The following is an 18,852-nucleotide window of genomic DNA, read 5'->3' on the forward strand; positions in this document are numbered from 1 at the left end:
ACTTTGGTTTTTCTCTCTCTCTCTCCTTGTTCGGGGGACAGGCCTTTCGAGAGGGCTCACGAAAGTCTCTGAGGATGAAGGTGAGTAGAACTGAGAACGCTCTGTGATGGTGGTGGGGTTTTTGCCCTGTATTTTGTGCCTCTCTTGGTTTGCCTGGGGAATTTCTGACTGTGGGATCAGCCTCGGAATAATCTCAAGCCTTACCGTGCACCACAGGCAGGCCTATTCAAAAGGGTATCACAGGAATTGCCCCTTGAACCTTGCTTTTGCTTCAGGTAGCTTTCTGGAAGGTAATGTCATCCAGTTCCAAGAGAGATGACTGATTCATGACACTTGGGAGTGGGGTGTTTGATGTAAGGGATGTAGAACTGGTTGTGGCCACTCTTCTGTGAGGTCAGTTATCGTTTGATTGCATCAAAGCTATTTTAAGCTTGGGCATCAAAGTAATACACAAATTTAATGTTGGGAGTCCCTAGCAGCGTTGCCTTGTTTCTCTCCACATCCCCTTGCTAGGGATGGATCGGACACTACATTTATCTCTGACTTTCTGCAATACTGGAAGTTGTGGCTATCTGATGGAAAGCTTATTTGACAAAAAAAGTAGGCTTGCACTTTGAGCTAAACGTGTTCCTAGAAACACAAGAGGTGCCTTAAAGTTCACTCAGTTCCGTCTGACCCCAGCACCGCAGCTGACAGTGGCTTCTAGCAGGTGGCTTAGAGGAAACAGGACAATCCTGTGGTGCATCTGTCTGTATGCACCTATCTCCATAGCACGCAAGCGCCTTGAGAGGGTGAAAATGCATGAAAACTCTTAATGCTTTTAATATATATGACGAAAATAATGATTGCTCTTCAGCAGGCCTTGTCACTAATACCTCAGTGTCACATATGTCTCAGTCCCTTATGAAGCCGGTTGAGTTACCGACCTCTGCAATACTATTTGTTGAATTACTTCCAACTATTGTCAAGTAAAGAAGGAAGCTTAATTTTTTTTTTCTACCAACTTCTTTTTTCCCCTCCCTTACAAGATGGTATAAACGGATTACCTGATTTTGCCCTCTCTTCTTTACACTGCTTAGGACTTGCAGTTTTAACCCTCTGGGTATTAGCTTATGCTCTACATTCAGTGTCTTGAAGCCCTGATGACCATTTAGCTAGAAGGTTCAGAATTATTTTTGGATCGCTCACTGCAAAGATTGAGATGCAGTCAGCATCATCTAGCATTATGTTGGACATGAGTGGGTTGGCTGTAGGACAAGCCTACATGAGATTTATTTGCCTTTGTGTGTTCTGTTCCTTTGTTTTTTTAATCTGCTTAATTATTTTTCCAAAATGACTTAAAAAACTTTTTTTCTGGCCATGTACTAGCTTAATTTTCTTGTACGTAGCAGTGCCAAGTACCAACTCTCCAGAGGTCTTAGTCTTGCACAGAGTTCTCCGTGGATTCCTAAGTGGCACTGTTGTACAATGTTCTGGAGGATGCAGGTTCTGAAAAAGGTGTCCTCATAACCGACACTTCCTTAGCTTGGAATAGATTCACCTTTTTTGTAGTATACTCATATGCTCAGAGCACTGTGGGTAGGTTTTTCCCGTTCTGTGCTAGCCATTCACTCCTTGCTGTTTGCAGAATTCCCCTTCTGAAGCGCATGCCTTGGATGAAAACACAGCTGAAGGATGGGAGAATCGAATACGGCTCTGGACAGATCAGTACGAAGAAGCCTTTACTAACCAGTACAGCGCTGACGTGCAGAACTTGTTGGAGCGTCATCTAAACTCTAATAAAGAATACGTGGGCAAAACTGCTATGCTAGACACAATCAACAAAACAGAGTTGGCCTGCAATAATACTGTCATTGGGTCCCAGATGCAGGTAAGAACCATTGTGAGAGAAGTGTGGTAGGGCAGGTCCTCTGGTTTCTAGATATAACGGGTGGGCATGGGTGAGCAATATCGTAGCTGGTCATATAATTTCAGACCAATAGGCATAGATTTGATATAAAAGGGAACAGAAGAGATGCCAGTACCAAGACAGATTCAGAAACACTCACATTCAACCAAATCAGTGTTGCTAAATTTGGGATATTTTGTACAGTTCTGTGATATGGTTCACAGGTATTTTACCATAAATACTGTTGGTCACTGAACAGCTTGAGGCAGAACCAGATCTGTCACCTGCTGGAGATAGGAAATGTCCTGTTTTCCAGCTGAGTTCTCTTTTTTTTTTTTTTTTCCTTTTCTTTTTTCTTTTCCCCCTGGCTCATGTTGTGTGGAAGGCTATTTTAAAGAACCTTTCAACACTACTTGAATATTTTGGATGATTTGGACTCTGGTAACTTTCAAATACTGCACAATTACAGTTGATTTTAGAGAATTGTCTCTCCCTAACTTTTCTCTTCCAAGATGTGCAATGCTTGGTGTCTTGCCAGCTTTATGGAGTGCATGTAGACAAGGAGAAACAGGAAAAGGGTGTGTTTGTGTGGTCTGTGTCCTCCCCACTACTCCTCTCAGCTGATGTTTCATCTGGTCCGTGCTTTATTGAACAGCGAGCAGCATTCCCACTCAGTTCAGGTTTTGTGGGGCTTCCGTGTCCAGGAGAATGGAGATGGGGCTTCCGTGTCCAGGAGAATGGAGGTGGGGCTTCCGTGTCCAGGAGAATGGAGGTGGGGCTTCCGTGTCCAGGAGAATGGAGATAGGTGCAACTGAAAAGGATGGGCTCCAAAACAGATGTGGTGCGCGTCTTCTGTAGAAGGGGAGCAGAGTCAGAAACCTGACTATCAGGTATATGTTTGGGGTTGAATCATTCTTGTTTATATCAGCTGACTCACCACTCTGTGAAGTTCACGTGCTCCCTCCCACCTTTCCCTCTGCTTTCATGGAGGTGAAGCACATCAGGCAGAGCACAGATCTTGCCAGTAAGGGAGAGTGCAGAAAGAGGACTTTGAACCCAACTTCCTTCCACTCTTACCTCTAGTTCTGCAATAATAAGACTTCTGCGGGGGTTGAGGAGAAACCCTTCTACTTGGCTATGTGAGTAGCCTTCCTAAAGAGAGCAACTGAGGAAATGTAGGGAAGAAAAAGTTCTGCTTCTCTAGAAATCTTAATGTTTTCTGAGTCTAAATGTAAACTCTTCCGTCTCCTTCACATGAGTTTTAGCAAAAGTCCTGAAATAATAAAACATATGCTGTTTCTTTTTATCACCTTTATAGAGTACAGCAGAACAGATTATTATAAAAGATATCGTACATAAATGTGCTTGTTCTTGTCGTGCTCTCTTGCCCTCTGCCTTCCCTGTACAGACATAGGTTTTCCCACAGGGAAAAGTGGCCAGCATTCCAAATCAGAAGACTCCAAATGCGATATATCCCAAAGAAACAAAAAGATAGAAAGTTGCAAAACTTCATAGTGAGCTAGAGTTACTCTAAACAAGCTGTAGGTAGGTACCTATCATTACACAGGCTGGGAAAATATGAAGGGCCTTAGTGGCTTTGTAATTCCTCTTGGATACTGAGGAAAGGCCAGGTGGCTGTCCCGGGCTGCTGCTTGCCAGCCTTTATGTCCTTGTTTTCTCTGCTCAGCAGATGGCTGTGAAGTGTTGCGAGGAGGATAGCCTGCACAGGTGTGGAGTGCATGGTCTCTCATCCTGTGCTTTATATTTGTGTTCCGCTCATTTGTCTCATCTTTGTTAGACAAACTGAGAAGGCTTCTTGGTTTGCATCAGTTGTCTTTTAACTAGATATCATTACTGGGTGTAAAAATAGCTTTTCTGGGAGATAAGGAAATAGGTCCTTTGAGCTAGGAAAAAAATTAAGGCAGTCATGTCAATATGTAGATAGGAGCTGTGTGTGGAAGATGGGTATCATAACTGCTCTATGTGGCCATGAAGACTCTGGAGAGAGGAGAAGGGAATAAAAATAAAATGTTTTATATGCCCGCATACTCTCACAGTTGAGAGAGTTGTTTGGCTTGAGTAAACAGTGATGCAAATGTATGCTTAAAAAAAAAAAAAAAAGAGAGAGAGAGAAGAAGAACGTGTGACCTAAAAGCTTCACCAAGCCAGGAGGAGAATGGAAAGATGGGTTAAGAGTTACACATGCAGGATATGGGGTTTTGATCATTGGAATATTTTGGGTAAACCAATTCTCAGTTGTCCTAGTTTGCGTCAGCAAAGGGAAAGTTGTGACAATATGAAGCTGTTCGGTGTCATGAATAAAATCATCTTAGTGCTGGCTACTGCCAGATGCTTGACAAACTGAAAGCTGTGAATCACTTTTCTGCCTGCTGCTGCCAAACCAAACCCAGGGTCAGTATTTGCCCTTTGTTGCCTCTGATAATTGCTGACTTGAGCTCAAACCCCTGATTGATTTCACATTCTGAAGCGAAGAGCGAAAGGGCCTTTATAAAATAAAGCCACTGAGTATTATGCAGATGTTGCTCTCCAAACATATCAGAACAGTTTTGTCTGATTAGCAGTCAGCAATCCCTAGCCTATGACATGAGCAAAATCATTTGTTCTTCTCACACGTGAAAGCATGGCAGCTAATCGTCTTCGTATTTCTAAATTCAGAGAATGAAAACAAGCTGAGCTAGGGTCTTATCAGAAAAGCTGTGAGATCATTCCTGTTTTACCAAACTCGGATAATTGTTAAGCTTTACAGATGCAGAGCTTCTCTTTCCTCCGTGGGCTCTCTTCTCCTCCCACCACCCACCTTATCCCACCGGGGTTCCCCAAGCTGTTTTCCAGCATCAGGTGAACAGTAACACACGTCAGTCATGGGCCAAAGGTGAGAGTGAAGGCTACCAGATGTTAACTCGCATCTCCGAAAGATACTAAAAGAATTTGATAGAGTAGTAGAATAATTTAGGTCGGGAGGAACCACTGAAGGTTGTCTCATCCGACCCTCCTGCATAGGGCCAGCTTAGATGATAAACTGATTATAACAGCAAACAAGTGGTAGTATAAAAACAAAGTTATTAAACTGGAGACACGCTTATGTCTCAGTCCTAATTTATCTACTAACTTCAGATACTTTCTCCTTTTCTCCTTCTGTCACACACTAACAAATCTAGTCCTGTTTTTTTTATCCTCTGTTACCACAGTTGGATAGTACAAAGTGTATCCAATGTTTTTAAAATAATTTAGCCACTAATCTTGGCAACGTAAACAATCTTATCCTACATTCATGTCATGGGATCAGAAATCAGGGCCAGCAGCGTGGCTTCTTAGTCTGGAAATAACGTGTTTCTTTTATGCCAGTTCAGTGGACTTGGGGAATCCTCTGTGAGCTCCTATCAGGACCCAAGATACGAAGGGATGAACGACACCCTGCAAGGCTTTTCAGAGTCTCCAATGCCTACATGCAGGTTTTTCCAATTGCCAGCCGATACAGTGGTATGAAAAAGAGATTTACCCCATAGGCATGGTAAATGTCACACTAGATGTATCTCTAAGAGGAGATCTAGAATGGCAAGACCGTTACTCCCATCTGCATAGATTTCAAATGAATATTTTTATAAAGCTATCTTTATGTGAGACCTAAGCGAGAGAAGTCAGATTGCTACCACCAAAAAAAAAAAAAAAATCTGTGGTTCAGTACTTTGATATGGTCAGTACAGAGGGTTTCGTTTGGTTCCCAGTGCTGAGTGCTGCCTTACGGCATTAACTTTATTTTCACAAGGTTAGAACATCATGCGTTCTGTCATTGTCCAGACTGAGCCCCTTCTTAAGCTAATGTGATTTTTATCCATTTGAGCAGACTGCTCAGTAGCTGTTTCTAACAAGAGTTTTATCAGGAAAAGCTGGGAGCTTGCTTTTAATAAAATCTTGTGTTTTACTTCTAATTTAGATAGATGACTGTCATTATTACTGAAGTAAGAACACTTATGCCTCAGTTCACTCCGGAAGAGTATCAAAGCCGGGTCCTTATGAGCAGTGAATAGCGTGCTTAGGAAAGAGCAGGCACAGCTCTTGTGGTGAGGCAGCCAGCCATCTTCACATAATTTTTACTTGCAGAGAGATTCAATCTGTTAAGCAAGAAAAGTACTTTGTTTTTATGGAAGAAGACTTTCCTATGCCCTAGTGCTTATAAGAGCCCTTCCATTATTCCGCAAAATGTGTCATATTTGGATGTCTGTGCTTAAAGTGTGTTGTGGTTTCATACTGTCAAGACACATTGTTGTGAAAATCCATTGTATTAGAGCTGTAGACTTTTAACATAAAGAAGATTCAGCAAACTGTGACTACTTAGTTACAAATGTATTTCTTCATGTTAAAAAAAAAAAAGAAATCCACAGCACTAGTTGAGCAGGCAGATGAAGAGAAGTTTCTGGATGGAGATAGAAATAGCCAGCTTAAGTCTTTGGCCTGTTAGCTAGAATTTACCATCCTCTGCAGAAAGAAAAGCTTGTGTTTTTTCCTCTGAATGTGTGACAACCCACAATTTAGGGAAGATTTGAGTTATTCTGGCTGTGAAAGTGGCCATAATTGCAGAGCAGTTCCCTGTTAGCAGCAACTGACAGGTCTGGTTATGCCTCCTAGCTGCAAGACTGAAATACTTGGTCTGATAGATTTGTGAGACTTACTGTTGAAGGAAAGGAATAACTTCCTTTTAAAAAGTATTTTGGTCATTAGTAAACTGTTACAGAATAAACAGTGTATTCACCTGGCAGAGTTTCTGTGTGTTGCTACTAGAGTAATTTTTCCTTTCATGTAGGTAAAATATTCTTCATGAGTTAGAGGCCTTTGATTTAAATTCTCATATTTTGCTCTGTTTTTTGTTACAGCTGCAGCTGGGAAGGGTGACTCGGGTTCAGAAGCACCGGAAGATCCTGAGGGCAGCAAGAGACTTGGCACTAGATACCCTTATAATTGAGTATCGAGGGAAGGTTATGTTACGACAGCAATTCGAGGTCAATGGGCATTTCTTCAAAAAGTAAGAGTACTATGAAGTGATTGGTATGAGAGCATCATGGCACGGAGAGACTAGTGTCTGTATGGGATAGTGCACACTTACAGGGCCCTTGTCAGCTGTGCCATCCATAGAAACGTGAAATCAAATATACAACCTCAGCTTGATGCTCTGTTTATGGACCAAAACCCTCTGAAGTAGATCTGTTAGACTGTGGTGATGGAAGTGCATAAGCGTCCAGAGCGATAGCACTGATGGAAGCGCTGCTTCCAGTGAAGTGAGGGATACCTGTTATAAGTGCCATGGGAATTGTGTATTTTGGGATTGAGACGTTCTGTTACTTCTCCAGGCCATATCCCTTTGTGCTGTTCTACTCCAAGTTCAATGGCGTTGAAATGTGTGTTGATGCCCGCACCTTTGGTAATGATGCCAGGTTCATCAGGCGTTCCTGCACTCCAAATGCAGAGGTAAATTCTCTCTTCACCATCGCTGTATTTGCAAATACATGTTTTACACAGGCTTAGTGCATTCCTTTTTTATGACTATTCAAACTTGAAATGGGGTAAATTCTCTGCATCTCTTGCTTGTTTGATGGTTTATACTTGGAAGATGAGAAAGTTTGGGAACATGAGGTTCTTCTTTGGAAGGAAAAGGTTTCTTTTATGGCTCTCCTTTGGCTGCAGAGTGATAGTTAGGGTAAGCAGGTGGTACTAAGTGTAAGCGGAAAAGCACAGGATGAGACAAGAGCAGTGAAGCAGGCTTTTCCCTATGGAGAATTTAGGATAATTATTCATGGAATAGATAAGAGCTACTTTGCAGAAGGAAGCTTCCCTCTTGGAAGTAAGAAGTGCAACTTGTGGAGATGTTAGTTTCTCTCTGCTTTGTTTAACAAGGTTCGTCATGTGATTGCTGATGGGATGATCCACCTGTGTATCTATGCTGTTGCCACCATTGCCAAGGACACAGAGGTTACCATCGCCTTTGACTATGAGTACAACATCTGGTGAGTCCTTCACCTCGCCCAGGAGCTCTCCACTGCCCTCCTGGACTGGACATCTTCCTCCAGCCCTTTCCTCGCATTCTACATTTTGCTCCGTTTTCTACTGAATTGCATTTTCCGGCTATTCTGTCCAGTTCTGCTGGCATATTCTACAATAGAGGCCATAAGGTAGCCTGCTGTCCTTGCTTTGGCACGTGGTGAGATGTTTAGTAGGAGATGCATTGAATGTCTCTGTACGAGGGTTGAGAAATGAAGAGTGACACGAATTATGTTTGTGTTTTGGAGCAGCAACTATAAAGTGGACTGTGCGTGTCACAAGGGGAACCGGAATTGCCCTGTGCAGAAACGTAGCCCAAATGCTGCAGAACACCTACCTCCACCTGTTTTAGGCACACTGATTGGGGCAGAAACACGCCGGCGAAAAGCCCGTCGAAAGGAATTAGAAATGGAACAGCAGGGCATTGCGTCGGATGAGAACAGCAGTCAACAAACAGAGGAAGTTCCTGAGGGACCTGCAGCAGTCAGTGACAATGAGGTAAAACCCTTGACACTGTTATATTTATTTTTTTTTATCCTTCAGTGGTGTGGAATCTGATCCCATACAGCACGGGGATCTTCAGAACAGAAACTGCAGGAGACCTTCTTTAAACCTTTTGCACCTTAGATTACCACGAGAATCTTGAAAACTTTCAAACAGTACCGGATTTTGTTTGACATACTAAGTCTGGGCTTCTCTTTCAGGTGGCAGAGAAGGAGGAGAAACAAGAAGGGGAGAAAGAGGAGCCTGTAGATGAACAGGGAGCCTTGGTCCACAGCCGACGGGCAAGTACCTTTCTCAGTCTGGGTATCGTCCCCCTTAGGACTTGCTTTATGCAGTGACAAACAGGTTCAGTTGGTTATTTCACTTGTTTCAAAGCAAATTCCAACTGTCAGTAATCTTCAGTAATTTGATGTAGAAACAACAACAAAACCAACCAAACAAACGAAAAACCACACAAAAACAACCCAAAAAACAAAAACCACCCAGGTTGACTCCACATCACAGGATTTATGTTAGGGTACTGCAGATTAGAAGGTATACGACAGATTTGTTTCCTGATTGAAAGGTTTAACTGTTACTTTCAGGGCTATTCTATAGTCTAAAACATACCATTAACAAGACAATCAGCACCAGATTCAAAAAAGGGAATTGCACCCTTTTTATGTTCCTGCTGCCCTTCCTTATTGCCAGTACAAGAATTTATGGAGCCATATAGATCATAGAATAGTTTGGGTTGGAGGGGACCTTCAAAGGTCATCTAGTCCAACCCCCCCTGCAGTGAGCAGGGAGATCTTCAGCTAGATCATATGACGAACCAGAACCTGATTTTTGTTAAAGCTTGACTCGTTTTGCTGGGTTAGGTTTGTTAACAGGTATCTGTTCCCTGTATGGGTTCATAAACGTGGTGCCATGTGGGAAAAGGGTAGGATCAAGTGCCAAAAGTTAATAAGAGGGGTAGACCACCAGCAGCACTATTGGCACAAGTCAACAAAATTTCCTATGTTCTTTATTAGGAAATCCCTTTGTCCTCCCAAATTGTTGTTGTCTTAATCGGTCTTCTTGATCAAAATATTTCTTAGTGCTCTTGGATCTTTGATAACAGCCCCTTCTCAGCCACCTTCTGTCCTGAGTAGAGCTGGTTTTTTTCTTGTGCTTCTTATGGCACCTGGGATTGCTCCCTGGATTATAATGTTTTATGTGTGTGAATGGAGCTGTTCTGGCTCTACTTCATTGATTAATTTAAAAAAAAAAACAACAAAAAAACACACACAATTAAAACCACCAAAACAAAACAAAAAACCCAAAACAAACCCAAAAACCGAACAAAACCACCAACCAACCAAAAACCCAAGGAAGAAAAAAAAGAAAAAGTGCTCCCATCCTTCTACCAGCCAACAAATGTATTGGAGCTGGGAGTTCCCTGTTTTTCGTTTGTTCACCAAATACCTTAATCACTCGTCTTTCTCTAATTGGAGATGTCGATCTTCCACGTGTAAATTTCCTGAGAAAGCTTTAAATGTTAAGATAGTGCAGCAAATTGCAGAGCCGAGGGCCATCCAGCAGAGAGGTCCTTGGATTATCTCATGGATTTTTCAGAACAGGCAAGATAAAGCAGTCGGTTTCTATTGAAATTTGAATAAGAGCAGTCATCCATCAGACTGGCCTTAAGCCTGGAGGGAATATTTCGTTTTAATGCAGGGAAGCTGATCTCTTTCTGGGACAGTATAGTTCAAGAAGACTAAGGGAAGCGTTAGTTTCCCGTGAGTCTGTAAGCCCTGTTCCTGTACGTTGCACCAGTTAATCTCCTTTAATGAGATTCAGTTTTCTATACTTGGCACCAGGTAAATACCTGTACCTATAGTTTCCCCAGTCTCTAATTTTTTGTGTGTGTATTGAATAATTTTGGAACGGAAAACTTTAAAGGTCAGGCTGCTGTGATTGAGTACTGCTGTGTGCTTCAAGATACTTTTTCCTCTGTGACAAGTCTCAGAAGGCACTTGACCCCACTTCTTAAAATTCACTTGATTCAGCCTGGTTTTTGCCAGTCACTGCAGCATTATTGTATTGGGCCTTTTACATGCATAATTACCAATTACTTATGACACAGCTAGGTGATAAGATTTCCTATCCTTTCTGTTTACCTAATAAATACTTCTGTTTTGCTTCTCTGTTCTCTCATGTTCTGTTTTTCTTATGCACTATGTAAGCTGCTTAGACAAGAGCTTTTATTTTTTGAGCTGGGTGATCTCCTGACATCAGGGAAGGAAGAAATCTGGATCATTTTAGTCAGTTTGTGTGGTGTGTTATACTAGCTGCAAATTACTGATTCACTTACTTCTGTTGCCTCTGGCTTCTGTTTGCTTCTAATGTTTGGTCATTAGCAAGTAGCTCTATTTGTTTTCAAGTCGTCTCTTCACTCTATTTATGCTTTCTTATGGTTTTTAGTTCTTCAAAATTATGCATTTCCGTGTGGCTATTTTATACATACAACTCAGTAGTATCTAAGCGGTCCTATTTAAGAACAAAGTCTAGTTCTTCTAGTTACTCTATGAACACATGATTATGTTGTTGTTATTCTGGGAAATTTGCCATGTTGAAAAATGCAAATATCTGAAAAGAACTGCTTCTCTCTGTCCCCTTTCTGGCTCTTGTCATTGCTATTTGGCAGTTGTTCTCCTTCCTGTGCTGCATCCCATATCTGTTCTTGCCTCCTCCTCTTTATGTGCATAATTTGCAATGCTAACTTAAATTTACTCTTGTGTTCTAGTCCCGGGAAGACAGGAAGGTCGAAGCCATCATGCACATGTTTGAAAACTTGGAAAAGAGAAAGAGGAGGCGAGAGCAACCATCAGACCGTAACAGCACTGATGCTGAAATCAGCATCAATTCTGAAGCTCCTGAGCTGGAGGAAATAAAAACAGAGACTCCTGAAACTGAAGACGGAAGTTCAGCGCTGAGTGCTGCTGCTGCTGCTCCAAATGTTTCAAACAGTAACAGCAGTACCGGGGTGAACACACGACGGTCTTCACAAGTAGTGGTAAGACGAAGATAGGACTGTTTAATAGCTTGTACCAAGCTCAGATGCAGCATATGTGATAATAAGATCGTTCAGGCTGGGAGGAGCTTCATGGGGTCTCTGATCGGCTCTGCGTCAGGCAGAGTCAGCTCTGAGGTCAGACCAGGTTGGCCAGGGTTTTACCCAGTCTTGTCTTGAATACCTCCACGGATGGAGATCGTGCAGCCCCTCTGGGAAACCTCTTCCAATTCATGACTGTTCTCATGGTGAAAAAATTTTGCCTTGTATTCAGTCTGAACCTCTCATTTCCACGTACGTACATTCATGCACCACTGCATCTTCTTGGTGGCTTCAGTCTGGATGTAGGAAGACTGCTGTTAGGTCCCGCTAAGTCTTCTCTGGGCTGAACAAGCCCAGCTCCTTCACCGAGTGAGCCTCTTCTGTACTGGTGTGAGCTTAAGTTGGATGTGTAACTGCAGTGATTGAGGAATTCTTTTGCCTTTTTTTTGTTCGTTTGGTTTTTTTGGTCCGGTCTACTTTGGATGCATGTGTTCCCATTATATGGCAGGGCCCAGATACTTGTCTGGAACGATACATGTCAGCTCAGATCAGGAGTAAGAGCAGTTACCTTGAGACAAGTGGCCATTTTCATACTGCTGCTTTCTTCCTTAAGACCAGTGTTCTGGTTGACCCCTTTAAGAACACGGCAGACAAAATGTTCATGTGCCAGTGTTTTAGAAGGGTCCCCAAAGCCATCTTATGAGCTAATACGAACAGGGTCCAACCAGATTTTGAGAGTCAGGTAGTGTCAATAAATAAATCTCAATCCTTGATCCTGTATGTAGAGAAAAAGAATACTCTTAGAGGTGCTCGGACTAATGAACATTTGTATTGTAGGATGCTGTCCCCGAAAAAACAGTTACTAAGCCAGCTCCAGCAAAACCCTCCAGGCCCCGACCAAAAAGTCGCTTCTCTCGATACCGGACCAGTTCAGCACAAAGACTGAGAAGGCAGAAACAAGCCAGTTCCCAGCAAGCTGAACTCGCACAGGCTGTCCCAGAGGAAGGAAGCACTGCCAGCTTGGTAACCGCAACAGATGTCAGCAATGTAGAAGGTCCAGGAGAAGGCAGACAGTTGACGGGATCTGACCCAACTGCTATCCTGGCTGCAGGATCTCAGTCTAATCGAGCTGCAGTAAAGTACCCCAAAACTAAAAAGGTAAATATGATCGAGTGCTCAAACTGGAGAGGGGAAAAAGAGGGTTTGTGTGGCCTTTGGGGAAAAGTTGGCTCAGGGGAAACAGTTCTTCAAAGTAGTTGGAATTATGTGACTTTATATTTACTGCATTATTTGTTCTATAGTGGCTAAGAGCCCTCATCATGGTTGAGAATCTGGCTGCACAGCCCCGTACACGCAAAGATGAGAAAAAGAAATTAGCTGATCTTTACAGCAAGTCTATATAGACCTTAGATACAGACAGGGTACAGGTACAACACCTCACTTTTGGGTATGTCAAAGAGTCTAGAAAGAGGCAAATTCCACAGCTTTGTGTATGCAGGGAAGAAACTGCTTCCAGCTTGAGGGGCCCTGGGAGAGAAGGGTTGGAAGAGCTTAGCAACATAAGAAATGGGGTGATGGAGGCTGAGCCCTGGGTGAGGGCAGTAAAAAGCAGATGTTTCAGTACTGGTGTGGAGGGCAATGAGAGGCTAGGGAGATGGCTGGCAAAGGCCATGAGGACAACAAGCTGTTTGTGTTGTTCCTGCAGGGGAACAAGGTACTAATAGAAAGATGGGGAGAGCTGATGTATTTGGATCTATGCACAGTAAGCTAGCAAAAGCTTTTGGCAGCAGCACGCAAAAGTGGTTGTTACAACTCTGATGGGGCAGCTGGCATTTAAAAACTAGATGCTGATAGTTTGGAAAAGAGCATTAGTTTTGGGGCCCGAAAGAGAGGATGTTTATTAGAAAAGGGTGGATGCGTACAATCTGAAGAAGTTTTCTGCGTGTTCCCAGTGTCTTAGGAGCAAGGAGAAAAAGACTGTCAACCAAGAAAGTTACCTTAAATCAAGCAGCAGAGTGGTGTAGTGAGACTTGCTTAAACAACCAACAGAACCACCTTGAAATAACCAGGGTGTTGCGTCTTGTAAAGGATAGTAAAAAAAAAGGTTCTTTTGTGTATGTGTACCAGCAAGAGAAGGAAGAGAGAAAAGTGGAGCCGCTATGTAGTAAAGATCAGATGGAATTTAAAAACAAATTTAGAATGGCATAAAAATGTTTGCTGGAGGAATCAGTGGCAGTATCTTTCTGGGATGGGGTGGGATGGCAGGCTGGCAGGTATTTGTTTAGGACAAAGTAGAAGAGGTTAGCTTTCAGCTTAGAACTGAAGACCAAGAGGGAATGTGACTGCGGACTATAATGTACAAGCTGGGAGAAACTTGTAAGGGAAAGGAGGAAAAATTGCAGAAGCTAGTGGGCAGCTGCCACATACTGGGCATAAATTAGCCATTAATACATTTAGGCTTGCAGCTCGAAACTAGTTTTGAACAAGGTGATCAAGTTTTGGGAGAACCTTCTAATAAGATTAATGGAGCATAAAATCAAGCTACGTCCATAAAACTGGATTACCTGTTGTACCTGCAACAGATGAGAACTGGGTTTGACGCAGAAAGTCCTGGCTGCGTTCCTCCCTCTTGAGGAGGAGGGAGGTTTTAGCACGCAGGCTGACCTGAGCATTGCTTCCCCATATGCCTTTGTGCCGTATTGCCTTTCTTCTTCACCTGGTTCCATTGACACGTGTGTTTTCTCCTTCAGTATCTTGTTACGGAATGGCTGAATGACAAGGCGGAAAAGCAGGAGTGCCCTATTGAATGCCCTCTGCGCATTACTACAGACCCAACAGTTTTGGCCACTACCCTAAATATGTTGCCAGGTCTCATCCACTCCCCGCTAATTTGTACCACACCTAAACACTACATTCGTTTTGGTTCACCTTTCAACCCTGAGAGACGTCGAAGGCCCTTTCTGTTGGATGGAATTTACAGCTCCTGTAAAAAGGTATGTTTGCTCATGTCTTACCTTCAGGGGCTATATACTTATCAAGCTCTTACTGGCACCTTTGTAAAGTTGTTGTGTCCTCTTTGAGCCTATTTCCCTGAGCTCCTGCTGAGCTGGCTTTGCCCGGTGTGTCGATGCCGTCTCCAGGCTATGTCTGCTGACCCTCTCCTAGCTGAAGTTCAGTCTTCGTCCTTGCCTTTTACCATGGTAGAACAACTGTTCCGTGACTATCCTCTTAGAAACATGTACTTTCAAATCTGCAGTGGCTGTTTATTATCCAGCATACGCGATTCAAGGAGGTTTAATTGTTGCCCTTAGAATGTTTTATGTTACTACTTTCACAGTCAGAGGATGGTTGGCATTGTGGGGATAGGACAGCATTGCAAAAGGCCTCAAGAATACAGGGCCTCATTCAAGGTCCATTGTCTTTGGAGAGCCTTTGTTGTTTAGCAAAGCTTTGAGTTTGCCTGTTCACAAGAGCAAGCCCACAGCCCTTTGTTTGGGATCATAGACTGTCTGTCTACAACAGATACTTGTAGCCGTGCAGGAAGCCTGAACTGAGCCCAGCTGAGGACTTCGTTTCTCCAGAGAGGGTATGTGGCCAGTAAATGCTAGCATTTACCCATCCGCAGGGAAACAGTAGTTCAGGCTAGTTTGCTCAGTCAGATTTCTGTCAGAATCCATCTTGCCTATTGCCTGTCAGCTTTGCTCAGGGGCTCTTCCAGTTCCTGTGTGATTACCTGAGAACAATTTTATGGAAATCCTTTCTGATCTTCCAGTCTTGGTAGCTTGCAAAGTCAGGTCCTCTGTCCTGGTTCCTTTGCCTTCCTTTGAGGGAGTTTTTCCAGAAAGAAAGTCCAAAGGACTTTACGGTTTCCACCTTCAGCTAATTTGTTGTCATGCCGTAGCAGGCACCTACAGAAAGAAGCTAAGGTCTCTTTTAGGTATTTCCTTCATAGGTAAAGCTCTTGATGGTTCGTATATACTCGTGTGATCAAAACGATGTTTGTTTCTGTGGGCCTGGGCGATCTCCCTATGCACCTTTAAGCTGAGAACTGCAAGGTTTGAGCTTCTTTTTTGAACCTTAACAGTGTCTTTGAGCCTCAGGGAAGAGAGAAGCATCCAGAGCAAAACTGGCAGAGTTACACCGAGTTCTCTGCTTGGTGCATTTGCTGTACAACTAGCCGGCAAGCTGACAGTTCAGTGAAAACTCATGTCATGGAACAAGTCTTCCAGTCTCTTGCTATATTTGGCTATTTTCTAATCGTATGATAATTCTCACTGCTGGAGAGGGCTAGTCTCACTACGGATGACTTCCATTTAGTCCACATCTTCCCTGAAGCTGAGTGTCCAAAACTGGATGTTGTCTTGCAGCTGGGGCGTTCTCAAAGCAGAAAGTTGCTCTGTGTCTTGTAGCCTATACCCATTTTGTGCATCCCAGTATGATGACTGAGTTTTCTTTGACAGGTTGATTTAGACTCGTGTTCAGTTCGTGATTTACTATCTTTGTTAGAACAACCCATTCGTTTTCTAGCCTGTAATTTTAGAATTGGTTGTTTCTGGCTTTATAGGGTACTTTGTTCTAGCCTGTGCTGAGCTGTGTCCTGTTTTTCCCCATCCATTTCCCGATTTAGTAGGAAAATCTTGACTACTGTCTTCTCCGTGTTCTTCTTTCTCCCAGGTTGGCATCGTCTGAACACTTAAGTACACTGCCTGTTCCATTGTCTAAACAATGAATAAAATACCAAAAGCTTCTGTGTCCAGAACAGACGTTGCAGAAAGTAATTTGTTGGATTTCTAATTTTTGAAAGTAAATAATCGATAACTGTTCTAGTAAGGGGTTTCATCCACTTTGTAGGAGTTCCCCAGCTTTGTCATGGAAAATGCTTGGTAGCATTCGGTGTTTTTATCACTAACAGCCTGGAGATGTAGAAAAAGACTGCTTCTCATGTTCAGGAATGTTTAGAAAACTCTCCCAGGGAAGACCTCCTTTTCAGCCAGCTGAGGTCTAGAAATGGTCCAGAACTTGATGACATTGCTCTCTCAAGACCTGATCTTTCTGTCTTGTCTGCTTCTGACTACTCAGTCAGGAAGGTTGATTTATAAAGGCTGTTGAAATAGATCACATATTTTCTTGGATTGTCAGCAGGCCTCTTCCTTAAACTACTGAGGACTGTGCCAAAAAACCTCAGCTGATGATCTCAGTTTGCATCCAAAGCATGCCAATGTCTGAGCCTCGCAAGGAAACTGAACTGTATAACCTGCTCACGCTAATCACGCGTGGTACAGTGACTTGGCTGTCAGATCAGATGCCGCATTTGAGGTAGCAGCACTCCAGGCTGGCTGGCACTTCTCACTTTTCCTGCTGGCCGCAGTGGAATCCATTGAGTTATATTTGAACAGAGAAGAAGCGTCTGCTGTACAGTAGTGAAGGCCATCAAAATAGCTCCTGTTACCTGCTCTTCATCCTCGCATTGAAGTTTTCACGTTGAGGATTGCGGCCACTGAGTTTCTGATGCACTTTCGTGATAGCTTTGAGGACTCATAAGGCATATACATGTATCTCTAATAGGATACGTATTGCTGGCATGCAGATGAACTGTGGATTACTGAAAGGTAAACTTTGATTTTAAACCTCTCTGGGAGAAGAAAAGGCTGGTAAAGTGAGTCCCTTGGGTAAACTACACAGATGCAAACTACTGTTTGGTTTTTTTCAGCAGTTTGCTATCATTTTATTGAATCACCAGGGTGTAGTCCCTTATATTGTGGCAGGTATTTTTTATAGTAAAGTAAGCAAAGGTTTCCTGCCTGCCATCAGGAGTCAATTTGTATCAAGATACAGGGCTAGCACACCCACTGCAGCAGCTGATTTGCCGAGACTTCAATTCATGTTCGCTTGCATGAGATGTGAAACATTCTTTATTGTCTGTGTTCAGGAGACCACTGTGACCTTTAGCTCTTTTGTTAGTACCTGAAGAAAAGGTTTGCCTTTATTATTCTCTTCTTGGTTTAGCCCCCTTGAAAAATGCTGCTTGCATTTTGTCAGGTTTTTTTGCTCTTTGTCTCTGGCAGCGAGCACAGTCCTGGAAGAGTTGTTATGTGATTAAACTCAGCCATTTCTCTGCTGGAATCGTTAGAGCGGAATCTATGTTAAGCTCTAATATACCTTAGTGGAGCAGGGGGACAGCATGTTTGTGCTCCTGGGCAGGAAACAGCTTTTTTTCAAAAATCAGGGTTTTAAAATAGTTCATCATGTTTATCTCCCTTTTCTTTTAATTAAGATTGCTTTTAGTAGTTTTTAGCTGCCAGTTTTTTGCATTTTATCTATTTATAATTTGCTCTTTACTTATCTTTGTGTTGTTGCTGAAGACTGCTGATCCCCAGAATGCATCTCATCAAGAGCACATAGTCAGCCCCATCACAGTAGGTGGTAGACTCAGTGCTAACAGCTGTGTTCTAACGGGTTCCTGTCTGAGCGCACGCGAAGGAGGTAATATCAGTGTTCTGAGCAGTCTGCCCCGCTGCACAAAAGTGTAGGAGTTTGAGTACATCCTGCAAGATTACATGGAAAATACCAGAGGGGTTGCACGTTTATGTAGTCTCGTTCTGTTTCAGCGCTGGATCAAACAAGCCCTGGAAGAGGGAATGACTCAGACCTCACCAGCTCCGCAAGAGAACAGAACCCAATGTCTATACCAAAGTAACGAGAACAGCAGTTCTTCCAGCATCTGCAAAGATGACACAGGTATGTGCTCAGCACCATCCGGGCAGTGTGGGCGCTTGAGTGAAACTGGGGAAGCTGCTGAATAACAAAGGCAGCGGCGCAGGATGACATCTTAATGTGTACCGCTGCTTGATGGCACAGCTTTATGGCAGGTGAGAATGTTACTTTGCCATTCATTCAAATTTCTGCAGACCCATTCTAGCTTGAGCATGTGTAAAGTTTCTCAGTATTTTCCTGTGAAAAGATAATCACTTTATCTTGCATCATCAACCTCAGTGCCGTGTGATCATTTGTCCAACGGGGGGCGGGGGGGAACAGTACAATATCATCTCTTTTCAGCAGGATGCTGTTAGATGGACAACTAAATATCTGCTGACTATAGGAAGATATAGCAAAGTCTCACAGGCACGTATGTAATAAGCGAATGATTAAGTAAGTCTCAAAGATGGAGAAGTTAAAATCTGTGAGTAAAGCAGCAGAATGGTTAAATATTGTGTCTGAATCTTTCTACAGAGAAAGAGGGTGAAGATCTGCCCAGTCAGGGCTCAGTTTTCCAAGGACGACAGACAGGAAGCTAGACAACACACAGATAATTGATTATTGAAAAGTTAGA

The 18,852-nt window shown here is 43.0% G+C and overlaps 1 protein-coding gene across 16 annotated transcripts in view; it reads left to right on the top strand.

The window, feature by feature from the left end:
• Positions 1 to 18,852, top strand: part of SETD5 (SET domain containing 5) — a 68,981-nt gene that overhangs the window by 33,726 nt on the left and 16,403 nt on the right. For 11 of the 16 annotated variants that reach the window (XR_015701681.1, XR_015701682.1, XR_015701684.1 and 8 more), the window contains 11 exons: positions 42 to 80; positions 1,628 to 1,870; positions 6,781 to 6,929; positions 7,255 to 7,372; positions 7,799 to 7,908; positions 8,194 to 8,440; positions 8,647 to 8,727; positions 11,214 to 11,483; positions 12,360 to 12,680; positions 14,273 to 14,515; positions 18,131 to 18,260. Coding sequence is in view for 12 of the 16 variants with exons in the window: in XM_087745425.1 (XP_087601551.1) it covers positions 42 to 80; positions 1,628 to 1,870; positions 6,781 to 6,929; positions 7,255 to 7,372; positions 7,799 to 7,908; positions 8,194 to 8,440; positions 8,647 to 8,727; positions 11,214 to 11,483; positions 12,360 to 12,680; positions 14,273 to 14,515; positions 18,131 to 18,260 (1,951 nt within the window). In the remaining 4 variants the exon portion in view is untranslated. Of the gene's footprint in view, positions 1 to 41; positions 81 to 1,627; positions 1,871 to 2,586; positions 2,779 to 4,755; positions 4,782 to 5,254; positions 5,390 to 6,780; positions 6,930 to 7,254; positions 7,373 to 7,798; positions 7,909 to 8,193; positions 8,441 to 8,646; positions 8,728 to 11,213; positions 11,484 to 12,359; positions 12,681 to 14,272; positions 14,516 to 18,130; positions 18,261 to 18,852 lie in introns of those variants that run through there. The other 5 variants (XM_087745426.1, XM_087745428.1, XM_087745433.1 and 2 more) reach the window with 4 other exon arrangements.

This window comes from Nipponia nippon, unplaced genomic scaffold (assembly GCF_047370975.1).
Source record: "Nipponia nippon isolate SJK-2023a ecotype South Korea unplaced genomic scaffold, ASM4737097v1 scaffold_9, whole genome shotgun sequence".
NCBI lineage: Eukaryota > Metazoa > Chordata > Aves > Pelecaniformes > Threskiornithidae > Nipponia > Nipponia nippon.